Source organism: Pezoporus wallicus, unplaced genomic scaffold (genome assembly GCF_028554395.1).
Source record: "Pezoporus wallicus isolate ANWC-B61680 ecotype Strahan unplaced genomic scaffold, APGP_CSIRO_Pwel_v1 contig_6275, whole genome shotgun sequence".
Lineage (NCBI taxonomy): Eukaryota > Metazoa > Chordata > Aves > Psittaciformes > Psittacidae > Pezoporus > Pezoporus wallicus.
This window is the reverse complement of record NW_026636901.1, coordinates 1,519,540-1,532,479: the sequence shown is the minus strand read 5'-3', so window position 1 is coordinate 1,532,479 and position 12,940 is coordinate 1,519,540. Positions and strand designations below refer to the sequence as shown.

The 12,940-nt window shown below is 41.3% G+C and overlaps 1 protein-coding gene across 4 annotated transcripts; it reads left to right on the top strand.

Annotated features, from left to right (window-relative positions):
* Positions 1-857: 857 nt before the first annotated feature.
* GCNT1 (glucosaminyl (N-acetyl) transferase 1) lies at positions 858-12,542 on the top strand. Of its 4 annotated transcripts, none has more exons than XM_057402172.1 (3): positions 858-894; positions 10,173-10,306; positions 10,712-12,542. In XM_057402172.1, exon 3 carries the CDS (start codon positions 10,840-10,842, stop codon positions 12,118-12,120), a length of 1,281 nt encoding a protein of 426 aa, XP_057258155.1. In that variant the 5' UTR covers positions 858-894; positions 10,173-10,306; positions 10,712-10,839; the 3' UTR covers positions 12,121-12,542. The 4 variants fall into 4 exon arrangements, with proteins under 4 accessions (XP_057258155.1, XP_057258157.1, XP_057258156.1 ...); XM_057402174.1 differs by lacking the exon at positions 858-894 and adding an exon at positions 4,653-4,671; XM_057402173.1 differs by lacking the exon at positions 858-894 and adding an exon at positions 9,456-10,083.
* The last annotated feature ends 398 nt before the right edge of the window (positions 12,543-12,940 follow it).

Genomic DNA, 12,940 nt, shown 5'->3' with positions numbered 1-12,940 from the left:
CACCTAGTGGCAGTCTTGAAACCAGATCGTCTCATTTTCTTAGCTTTCAGCTCCTTGGTCCAGCTTTACCGTGCAGATGCATAAAACTCCAGTGGGAGCTCGCAACTGGAATGAGGGAAGGACAGCTTTACGTCCTCTCAGTTTTTCCACCCACTGACCCATTTCAAACCCATTTATCTGCAGAAGCCGGGTTTCTGGCGGCCCGGCAGCGCCGGGGGGAGGTGGCAAACCACCGTCTGCGGGAGCTCCTGGACCGCCGGGTGCCCGCTCGCAAACGCGCGGATGCCGCAACCAAACCGAGCCCGTTCTCCTTCCGACCCCCGGGGAGGCACACCGCACGGTGGGCTCATCGGTAGTTTGGACCATGCCCTTGAGGGTGCTGCTGCCTCCTCTTGACTAGCCGGGACGACCTGGGGAGCAGTGAGAAAGCTTTTTGTTGCCATGAGCCGCACGGGAGCGGCTCCCGATCTTTCCTGCGAGGTTTTCACCCGCGCCGGCACCACCGCGGAAGCTTTAAGAAAGTGACAGTAGTTTTTTTTTTTTAAGTTTAGAGGAGAGCAGCTGCCAAAGTGGGGGGTGGCAGTCCGGCACCTCCGCGGGGAGAGAGGGGCCGGCGGCGGGAGTGAGGAGAGGCAGGGGCTGGGCTGGGCTGGGCCGGGCAGGGCAGGGCAGGGCAGGGCAGGGCAGGGCAGGGCAGGGCAGGGCAGGGCAGGGCAGGGCAGGTGGGCGGTGCGAGAGGAGGTGGGAACCAGGCCGGGAGCTCAGCGCCAGTCTGCTTGAGCGGGGGGATCTGCAGCTCCGCGCTGCCGGGGTGCCCTGCCTGCCCCCGACACACGGCTCAGCACGGCACAACAGGACACCTCGAGCCGCCACAAAGCGGGCGCGGCCCCGCAGGTGAGTGCTGCGGAAGGGCCGGGAGGGGGAGATGGCTCGGGCCAGGCTGTGGGCATGGCTGTTCCCGGAGAAGAGCTCCGTGCCCTGCGGAGCGCTCCTTCGAGAGCGGCGGCGTGGCCAGGCAGGTGCTGCACGGGAGGGCCGCTGAGCCTCTACGCTTCTTTCTGCTCCTCGTTACTTTCTTCCTCTCTTTCTCTCCGTTCCTTCTTTCTTCCTTTCCCCTCTTACGTTTCCCTTCCTCTTTCTCTGTTTATTCCCCTTCTTCCCTCTACCTCATTCCCTGTCTCCCCTTTTTCCTCCCTCCTCTTCCGGCAGGCTGTTGGCCTTGAGGGTGCTTGGTTGGTTTGAAGTGTGTTAGTGAGCGCAGGGTTCAAGGGACAATTGGACGCTCTTGAGGTGCTGCAACTTGGGATGTGCCTTTTTTTTTTTTTTTCTTTTTCCCACTCTGCTAACGATGATAAAACTGAAAAACAAAAACCTTGAAGAAAACTGCTTTTGTTTTCTTTATTTTTTTTCTTTTTCTTCAGGAGAGCAAAGCTGTTTATAAGGTTATGAATAGATTTCTGTGACCGAAGTTGGGTGGGAGGACTCAGAAGCCTGACAGGAGGCTCAGTAATGCTCTGGCACATTGCCTCCTTCAGTATTGCTCAGAAAAGTAGATTTCTTTGTGGGAAAGAGGAGGAGTGGCAGCAGGAGGGAATTGCCGTTTTGCAGTCTGCAGTTTAAAACTTCTTTTTTAATGGAATATGAGGTGGGCAACCACAGAGCTGGCAAGAGTGTCAGAAATGGTAGTGACAGAAGAAGGAACAAATCTAGCATTTCAGTCTACTGGATTCAACTTGAAAATTCTTGTGAAAAATAAAGCAGTATTTGTAGCTCAAGTTGGAGCTCAGTTACAGTGATACATTGCTTTTGAAAGTAGGTGTAATATGAAAGAAAATACTGTGTTCATTTTCTTTTGTCAGTGTTTTTATTTTTTTTCCTCTATCTATAGTAAACATATGTGTTGGCATCATCTCTTTCCTATGAATCTGAATTGTCTTGGGTAGTACTTTCCTGAGGCCAGAAGAACCAAAAGTTGCCTTAAAACAAATGAAAAATACCTTTGTTAAATCTGTTTTCTCTTTCTCTAACTTGAACAAAATGCAGTAGGGAACATACAAGCTGAAGATTTATTGTCTGCTGTGCTGAGAATATGGTGATTTAGTGAGTAAAATCCTGCTCTCCAAATTTGTTGCCACAGTGGAAAACCCACTGCTGGTCTTATGAAAAGATTTAATTCTGTTTTTTCTAATAATTTCCTCCTGGATTTCATTTGGATTCCAACATAATCCAGTTGACAGTTATTCATTGCTAATCATATACAGCACTATAAACTATAGTATGGGGGATGGTTGGGTGTGTCTGTCTTTCTGTGCATTTTGCAGTGGAACCTACTTTCCAGGTAGTATCTGCTCCTTAAACAAAAGAACTTTCATTTTTGAGCTGTATTTTGTGTGCAGTTGTCATGCAAGTCAGCTGAAACTCCTCTCACCTGGAGTGAACAGTGAATTAACAGTGAAAAAAAAACAAGAAAAAATAGTATAGTACCTCTTCAGCTTAAAAGAAGGAAGTATTATATTATTGACTTGCACAACAGAGTTAAACCTGTGCGCCTAAGAATGATGCTGATCCTTGTTAGTGTTACAATAACTGCAGGAGTCATCTGTTCTTTTCAGAGATTGTTGCTGCTGGTACTACTTGTGCTTAAGCTCACTGACAAGCAGTAACTGTAGGCATGGCTTTAAAATACTGACTTCTACCCATGACTAAAGGAAGTCTCTGCAGAATAATATTTTAAATACTGCACTTGAAGAGGGATCCAAGTACTCAAAAATTTGACAACCTCTTCCTTCCCCCATGGGATATAGTTGTGGTTTAATAGATAATACCTTTCCTGTCACAGTCTGCCAGTGTGTCCCATTCTGAAATGCAATGCTCTCACTAGGCAGCAATTAGAAAAATTCTATAGGCGGGTGCAAGGAGTGCAGCAACTGCTCTGTTCTTGGCAAAATTATAGTTCCTACTTTAAAGTAATGGTTTTTTATATATACAATGTATATATATATATACACACGTAGATATGCATTTTACTTTGAAGTAGCCAATGGGCACAAATTATCTTGATGAACACCAGGCAGGTGTACTGGATGTAAAATTGGACAGCATTAATGATTTTGTGGGTTTTTGTTTGTTTGGGTTTTTTTTTGTGGGTTCTTGGTTTTTGTTTTTTTGTTTTTTTTTCATTTATTTTGGGATTTGTAAGTATAATTTCAGTGTTAAGTTACCTTGAGGTAAAACGTATCTTATTGTCAGTATTAAGAGTCACAGATTTCTCAAGGTAAGTACTGGTCACAGAATGATATTGCCACCATGTTTTTTCTTTCCTTAGGTGAAATTTCTTACTCCTGTATCTCTGCCTGTGGGACCTGTAAGGATGGACATGAACACAAATGAGAATTAGGCTTTGAACTTTGTTGTGAGGAAGATTTACTTTATACAGTAGTACAAGAGAATGCTGGAAAGGCTGCCAAAATTGAAATATATTCAGTGCTGTTTTACACACTGAGTGTATATTCATGGGGGGTTTACTTTTTTTTTTAAGAGGAAAGGTTTAGAATGTCAGAGTCCTGACATTTGAACAGAAGATCTCTAAATAACCCAGGGTTTTGAATTTATTTTTCCACTTTCCTCCAATCCCCCCTGAAAAACAGCTATCATCTACTTCTACCTTCTGTCACTATTTAAACTCTATGTAGTGGTAGGTGTAGCAGTATGAGTGGTCTGTGGAGCTTTCTCTAAAGCCTGCCTTCTAAGCAAACAAAGGACTAGAAATGTGTCATTTCTTTCTATAAAAAGGAAGTGTGTTTTGTTTTTGTTTCTGTTTTTTTTTGTGGATTTTTTATGTTCATTTTTTTTTGAGTGGTTGTTTTTTGTTGTGTTTGTTTTTTTTTCTGTTTTTCTTTTAAGCAGCTCTGAAGAAAAAGTCCTGCTCTTACAGAGAGCTGTCAGTGAGCAGACAAATGCATGCATATGGAACCCTGCTGCTGGCTCTACATGAATTTCAGAATTAGAATAGGTTACTATTAGACTGTCCCATACAGTCTAATAGTAACTTAAATAGTCAGTTTATGGACCATTTCTTATTTTCAGTAGGACTGAAGGCTATTTAACAGAACAAACATGACTACTTTAATTCAGTTACAGGCTACCTGATTTCAAGATTGTAACTGCTTGATATCATGGAAATGCTGAGTATATGTGACTCCATTCTGTGTCTGGCAGATCTCTGTGTCTGACAGTCCGTCTTTGTGCTTATGTATGTTTGTGTTTATGCAAGCTGTTTACAGCTTTAAAAATCACTTCCTCATCAGAACGAACGTTCTGCATGACTGAACCTGAGTGGAAGCACGTTAATTGCAACAACTGCCTGCAGGAGATGTAATCTGTGAAGCATGGATGGTATGCCTGGTAAATTCAAGGACTTTATGGCAAATCCACCTTCTGAAGTGTTGAGGAAAAGTTTTGGATCTCGGATGGAATTTGTGAATGGGGAAAGAACAGCAAGGATCTGGTAAACACCTGTTCATTTACTATTCTCAGGAGTAGCTGAACTTTTCTTTTATCTTACCTCCTTTCAAGGCAAGAAAAGGGAAAAATCAATCTGTTCTGACTCTAGATCCCCACCCATGAGAACGATTACTTGTCTCTTGGCCCATCCCAGCTACCGCTTCAGAGGTGGGGGTACTCAGCATTATGTTTTCTGTTCGGCTTTTCTTCAATACATTTCTGTAAAAATAGAAGTATCAGGTTGACATGAATGGATGTAGAGTGTTAGTAGAAATGCCAGGAAGTTTTCCTGTCATAAAGCTTTGATTAAAAGCTAATGTGTCTGTGGACATGCAATAGAGGCCCGCCTAATGTTCATGCTGCTGGGTCCTCTCCACAACAGCTGTATGCCAAAAGTCACCAAAGCAACTACAAGAGAGCAAACCTCACCATCTACTTCATCTGGTGTTTGTTAGAAGAAGCAGAATAATAAGAAAAATTAAAGGAAGGAGCTGGGGGCATGTTAATTCAGCAGCCCACAACACTGAGACTTGTGATACCAGAACTTGCTAAGCCTGCAAGACTTATCAAGATCTTCCCTGCTCTTATAACTCGTTTTGACATCCTGACATCTCCTATGATAACTAAGCTCTTTCCTGCCTTTCACAAGATTTACAGGCTTCTGAAGTACCTCAGAGTACTTACTCTCTACCTATCCCCTTCTGAACTTCAGGTACTGATACTTCCCCGTGGTGTATTTAGGAGGCTACATTGCTTCTTTTTTGGATGCTGAATTGGTGTTCAGCATCTTAACAGTTTTTGCACTGATGTGTGAAAAGACTGAAGTGTCAAAATTAAGATACATGTAGTTTTGTTTATATTTATTTTTTCTTCTCATGCCATCAGCCCCTAATGATTTTTGTCCTGTCATTAGATGTGTCTGTGTATCATTTTGCAGCAAGCCCTAACTGCTTTTTGCAGGGAAAATATATATGTAGTCTAAAAATGTATGGTAATTGCTTAAATACAAAAAAAACGTCTACTTCGTTTAGGGTTTCATTCTGGTCTCTAAACTGCTTCAGACAAGATGGAAGGCGGTGATGTGTTTAACACAAATTGACACAAGGGAGGTTGTACGATGCCTGAGAGCCCTGTTTTCCCAATGCTGGCAGTGTAACTTGGGCAAAATGAATATCCCCAAAGAGTGGTGCCACCCTAGTGTGATACTGATCAGAGGCTGCCATTGCTTTGAACCTCGTTTAGGAAAAGACACATCTCTCACTCTCAGCTATATCAGTCCAATCAAGAGCATAAAACTCAGACCACAGGTTTGCTGGAATCTGTTGTTGTTAGAAGAGTTTTTCAGGGTGCTGTAGGGCCGGGGCTCCCCGTGGCAGCTCCCCATGACCCTGTCTCTCAGTGTGGGGCAGCACCTTTCTGGGGGTGTGGACAGGCCAAGCTGGTCTGGGATCTGGGCCCAGCTTGTCAGGGCCAATGGCCAGGCTTTGATACCACTGGTGCAGGGGCTGACAGCACCAGGAGGCTGAAGTGGGGCCATCAGGTAGCTTGGAGGGGCTGGTTAGATTTATAGAACAGTTAGGGTTGGAAAGGACCTTAAAATCATCCAGTTCCAACCCCCCTGCCATGGGCAGGGACACCTCACACTAAACCATGCCACACAAGGCTCTGTCCAACCTGGCCTTGAACACTGCCAGGGATGGAGCATTCACAGCTTCTTTGGGCAACCTGTGCCAGTGCTCGCCACTCCCACAGTAAAGAACTTCCTTATATCTATCCTGAACTTTAAGTTTGAACCCATTACCCCTTGTCCTGTCACTACAGTCCCTAATGAAGAGTCCCTCCCCAGCATCCTTATAGGCCCCCTTCAAGTACTGGAAGGCTGCTATGAGGTCTCCATGCAGCTTCTCTTCGGGCTGAACAACGCCAGCTTTTTCAGCCTCTCATTGTACAAGAGATGCTTGAGACCCCTTGAGCACTCCTTGGTTGGACCTGTCAAGGCCTAGTAGTGCCCTTAGGGCCCCGCCAGCAGCCATGAGAGTAGACTGCAGAGAACTCCCCAGAAGCTGTTTGTTTGGATCTGCTCCCGAATCCTTCCTGCCCCAGCACTGGACCAGTCACACCATGAAACTGCAGCCAAAGAGGTCTGCGGTGCCAGCAGCCAGAAGCTGGTTTCTGGGCTGAGGCACTTGCCCTTCGTCAGGGCTGGTGTAGCAGGGCTCTGCACCCTCGCAAACATCCTCTTCCTTAGGACCAGCCCCGACATGTGGATGTAGGGGTCGATATAGCACTGCCATTGCGTGGTGCAGCACCAGTCCAGCCTGTCTGTGTAAAACCTCTGTACGAACTTTGGTCTCTGAGCTGTGTGTGGTATAATCTTCTAAATTGTTCGATTTGGTTTTTCCTCTGAAGACTTGGTTTTCTTGTAGGATTTTTTGTTTGTTTTTAAGGTTGGGTGAAGCCAAACTTATCTAAAATCAGTCACATGTTGAGCTGGGCTCTGAGAGTGCTCCCTCTTGTCCATGGCCTTTCTTTGATGAAGGTTACTCCCCTTCATCAAAGGTGTAAGTACCCATTGCTGGCTTGTTCAGTTAGTACCATGGGTCAGATTAATAACTCAGCATGTAGAGATAACACAAGTTTATACAATAAAAAGGTAAAGACATTGTTAATGAAATCAATTGTCTTACAGTACCATCTTTACAATAACATAAAAGTTAAATCAGAATGTGACTGTTATGTAGACATATGTTACCTGGCAGTCTGGGAGTACCTATTTCACAGACACAGATGACCTGAGTGATTTGCCCTCTGACACGGAAGAGATGCCAGAAATGGAGATTTAAAATAGAAATACAAGCTCTGACTTGAATAGAACGAAGTAAAGGAAGGAAGTGAGGCAAGCACATAACTTCTGAAAGTGAACTTCAGTTGAGAGCAAGACTGAGGCTGCAGCATAGTCTTTTATTTGTGGTTGAGCAAACCTCCCTCCTGCTCTCCCACAGTGCAAAGTACTGTTTCTGATAGTGAGTTCTCTAGTGTGCACAGTAAAGCTAAGTAGAGCTTGAGAAAAAGGCGTTAAAAGCTTTACTGAATGGAGTCTGAAGCTTTGTTAATGAGTATTCTAGGCTCATAAAACTTTATAAAACAAAACCCAGGTCTATTATTAGATAAAATATACCAAAGCTTTCCTTATCCTGTAAAGGTTAACTTTTGCAAAGAATGGGATATGATTAAGTTTTAGGACTTTTTTAGAAAAGAAATAGCATAAACAAATCAATACTTATCGTTAAGACTGTTCAAAGGAAGCAGCGTATTGGTGATACAAATTTGACGGTGGGGAAATACCTCCACCTAAAGTGAAGAGCCATGTTTAACATATAAATGTTTGCAGATCTCTTTTTGGTACAATGGCAACTTAGGGTTTGATTATTCTGAGCTCAAAACAATATAGGAATTGCACCCAGCTGGGTGTACAAGGTTTTCTGAAAGAGATTTTTTTTCCTACCTTCAACTAAGTTTTGCTCCAAAACAGAAGCAGGAAGGCTCTTTAGCAAGCTTTATTCTTCAGAAGTTGTAGAAGGTGAAGACTGCAATGGTAGCTTTCATTTAAGGCTCTTTCTCCCTGCATTGTAAAACACAGGAAGGGGGTGCCAATCCTTCTCAAGTGAGCATTACTCCACAACGCTAGTGGAGCAAGTGATCCTATAGAAACTGAATATAGGATAAAATAGTAGTGCTAACTCTCATCCTCAAGAAAAGGTAAAGCTTCACAAATAAAAGTGCATTTGAAATACGTTTTAAGTCCTAGAAAAATCTTAATTTCTATGTTGGTACACAGAGAACTAATTTAAGGGTAACCAGTATCAGGCTTCATCCTATGGAAATATATACCTGATAGACATTAGGGAGACTATGACAAGGCTAGCATCCTTCCTTTGTTAATTTCACGTGTGATGGATTTTATTTTTATTGGATCTGATCTACTAGTCAAAACTAACAGGATATCAAGTAAGCAAGTGTGTGATAAGTTATAAAGCATATTAAAATTTGCTTTAAATTATATCTTTGTGTTTGATGCTACATTGCAAACAAAAAGTGGTAATCGTGGAATTTCCCCTTTTTAATGTTTGGTTGGTTTTTTTGTTGTGGGTTTGTTGTTTTTCGTTTTTTGTTTTTAATTCAAATTCCTTGTGTGAGACCTGATACTTCAAAGGTTCCTCTCTATGCTTTCAGCTGTAAGTGCGCACTTACCTTAAGGGTCAAAATTTTAGTTCTTCCAGTTTGACACCTAAAACAGACTTGGAACAAAGGTCCACCTCCCTAAGATAAATTAGAAATGCAGGATACAATAATTACAGGTGTCATTCTGAAAACAAATTACACTTTATAGTAAGTAAGATATTTATATAATGCTGTTAGTCATAAATGCTGTTAACCATAAATAGTTTGTGGTTGCTGCCTGCTAGTGGCTTGAATTACAAAATGTTTGCTTACTATACTTCCTTAAAATACTGCTGATCATCACTGCTGTGCTAGACTTCTGTGCAGTGATCTTCATCTTCCTCCCATCTACTAAACATGGATCAATTCCCCCATCAGTTTGCAGTGCTATGGGCGGAGTGGGGGACCCAACACGTAGTGCATCCCGGTGGCAGCATTGCTACCAAAAAACTTGGTAGTATTTAATGCCAGGCCTTAATTTCTTATGTGCACATGTTCTGAGGTTTGCAAGTAGCAGGTTAAAAGCCACAGTCCGAGAATTAAAAGCTAAAATGATACTGGAGTAGCTTCAAGAAAAGGGGAGGGGAGGGTTGAGTAGGAGGAAGAAAAATGCTGACACAGTGTACACTTGAGAAAAATTTCTTACCAGTTTTTTGGGGAGTAGCAGTTATGCTTAGAGCTGTTCAGAAAGTGATTCAGAGGCACTATTTTTTTTTCTTGAATGTAGTAAAAAATGAGGGGAGCTGTAGATCTCCCAAGTACTTCAATATTTCATAAACCTTTTAAATTTAAGATTAAAATTTTGAAGACATTCTCTATAAACTGTATGGGCTTTTGCAATTGGAGGTTGGTTTGAAATGCAGATGTGCGCTGAATTATTAGGCAATGTAAGTACAAATGGCATTTGAGTGGCAATGTAAGTTGTTTAAGCGTACCCTGTTCTTGATCAGTTTACCTGCCTGGGGTAGTACTTACAGAAAAAGACACCTAGTTCTGTAATCCAGTTCTTGACTGCAGTTTTCTCAACTGCTACAGCTGTAGCTGCTTGCTTTATAGTGCGGTATTCCTCTCACAGAGTACTGAAGCAGAAAAAAGGTGCTTAAGGAGAAAGAGGGTTAACAAACAAAAATTATGTAGCTCCTGTGAAATAAAGGTGAAAATAAGACTGGCAGGTTATAAATCTTGTTGTAACTCAGCCTGACATATTTTCACACAAAAGCAATTGCTGAATCATAAAAACCATGTGTGTTTAAACAATAGTAAGACAACATTGTTGTGCTCTTAGATACTTGCATTTGCAGTGACAGCACAAATCAGCTTTAGAGATAAGCCCTAAGTTTTGCGTTTGACCTTAAAAAGGTACTTCAGCAATTCAGTCACAGGTATTCTCACTGCTCTGAAAGTTGAGGAGCTATGCTATACTAATTTCTTTCTCCTCTTCTCATCAGCTCTGTCCTGATGGTATTTCTAAGCTCATCTGAAGGATGTTGAAGACACTATCTCACACAAAAATCTTGAAAGGCTTCAGGGTCTGCTTTCCCAGCGAGAAGATAACACATGACTAGCATCCAGGAAGTGAGTGGTAAGTTATGATGAAATACAAGTCAATGCTGAAGTGAGTATAAAACATTCTTGCCAAACTCTGAAGCATGAATTAGCACCAAATTATTGCTTCTCATTAATATATCTGATTTACTGGCTTTAATTTTGCCAGATGCAGCTGAATCACCTCTGTTTTCTTACTGAACTTCTGTTTGTTGTCTTAGTACTATACTTAGTAGTGTCTCATGAAAACTATCTGCCTCTTCCAAACTTTTTCTACAAAAATAAACTAATTTTGTTCATTAATTTCTATTTTTCAATAGAACATTTTTGGCTAATGTATTCACCTTCTTACTGTCTCTAAATAACAATGTAATATTAATCAGTAACTTTCTAAAGAAACCTTTTAGTCTTTGAATGACAGTCATATTTAATTTTATTTTAGGATTTTTTCTTCAACAACTCACCAAATTCCTGAGAAAGAGAAATTATTTTTCCTGAAGTTGTTAAAGCTGACATGAGCAGAGAGGAAGGTGATTTTTTTTAGCCCTACAAATCTACCTAGTATTTGAAATGCTGAAGAGGAAATTACGGTTTTGCCACAACTTACGCTTCAGGCTTTTCTTGGGTTTAACTCTAATTGTAGTAATCATTTCAGTTTTGAAAGTCAACCAGAAACAAGACTTCTTAAATCAGAGACATCTTGAGCTGACGCAAGAAGATCCTGTTGGCAATGTTAACTGCACCAAGATTATAGAGGGGGATATAGAAGAAATTCAAAAGGTAAAGCTTGAGATGTTGTCAGTGTCATTTAAGAAACGTCCCAGAGTAACAACGAATGATTATATTAACATGACAGCAGACTGTGCCTCCTTCACCAAGACTAGGAAATACATTATGGAACCTCTCAGCAATGAAGAAGCAGAATTTCCAATAGCTTACTCAATAGTGGTTTATCACAAAATTGAGATGCTTGACAGACTTCTAAGGTCAATCTATGCCCCTCAGAATTTTTATTGCATTCATGTTGACAAAAAGTCTCCAGAATCTTTTTTTGCTGCTGTGAGGGGAATAGTCTCATGTTTTGATAATGTCTTTATTTCTAGTCAGTTAGAGAGTGTTGTATATGCTTCATGGAGTAGAGTGCAGGCAGACATTAACTGCATGAAAGACCTCTACAGAAGAAGTTCAAACTGGAAATACCTAATAAACCTCTGTGGCATGGACTTTCCAATAAAGACCAACCAGGAAATAGTAGAGAAATTAAAAGCCCTTAAAGGTGAAAACAGCTTGGAAACAGAAAAAATGCCTGTTTATAAAGAAGTAAGGTGGAAAAAACACCATGAGATTATTGATGGTAAAATAAAGAACACAGGCATAGACAAACAACTACCACCTCTCAATACTCCAGTTTTTTCTGGTAGTGCCTATTTTGTAGTTAGCAGAAAATTTGTTGAATACGTATTAGAAAGCAGCAAAATACTTAAGTTCATTGAATGGGCAAAAGATACTTACAGCCCAGATGAGTACTTGTGGGCCACAATTCAGAGAATCCCTGAAGTCCCAGGTGCAGTTTCTTCTAGTGACAAATATGATGTTTCTGACATGAATGCATTGGCCCGATTTGTCAAGTGGCAGTACTTTGAAGGGGATGTGTCCAAAGGTGCACCCTACCCACCATGCAGTGGAGTTCATGTTCGTTCTGTCTGTGTTTTTGGGGTAGGAGACCTAAACTGGATGTTACGAAACCACCACTTCTTTGCTAATAAGTTTGACACTGATGTTGACCCTTTTGCAGTGAAATGTTTGGAAGAGTATTTGCGACACAAAGCTTTATATCTGCAGAAGAACTGAAATACTGCATGCTCCTGTGACAAAACACAGGTACAAATAGTATACAGCTATGTACTTTTAACATGTAATGCCAACGGTAGTGATGCTGATCATGGGTATAATGGTTCTCACCATGTCAATATGGTGGTGATGACACCCTCCCTGACTTGTTCATAGACAAGGGGGACAAAAGACATCAAGATGGGGATGACTTGTGTTGCACACTGATGTTTAAAACTTCAGGTATAAAGTAGAAGATAGCAATTTTTGAAAGGTCAACTACTTGGAATATTTATTACCTAAAAGATGTAGTTAATGGGCTTCCTTTGGCTAAACTATTTGTTTCAAGGCTTGGAAAATGCATGTTGCTCATGATTATTTGTCAGGGTTTTTTTTTGCATGAATATAATGCTAGTTGAAAGGGAAATATGAAGAGGCAGGAATTAAGGGGGGAAAAAGCAGCTGGACTGCACAGGCTTTGTAGTGAGCGCTGAAAGATCTCAGGAAAATAACACTATAATTAATCTGAAAACTATATAAAAGGGAATATACCAAAGCCAGCTGTTTTCATTTAATTTAAATCTGATTGCTGTAATTCTGTAATATGTAATTCTTAATCCTCCTGAATATTTCAACTTCAGCATGGAGTATTAAGTACTTGTGTTCAAATTTTTGTAGTCAAATCTTGCTTTTGTACTTTTAAACCCCACAATAATGTGATATAAAGTTTATACGCTAGTTTGTAATTACATCTTCTCAGGGAAACTTAAGTTTTGTGCCTGATGAGAGTTAGACTTGGAATTTTACACTTTTCACTGTATCAGGAATCTTGCCTTTGAAT

What these genes read in the sequence shown, in the direction of transcription:
- GCNT1 (XM_057402172.1), top strand. Translation starts at nt 10,840, where the DNA reads ATGCTGAAGAGGAAATTACGGTTTTGCCACAACTTACGCTTCAGGCTT.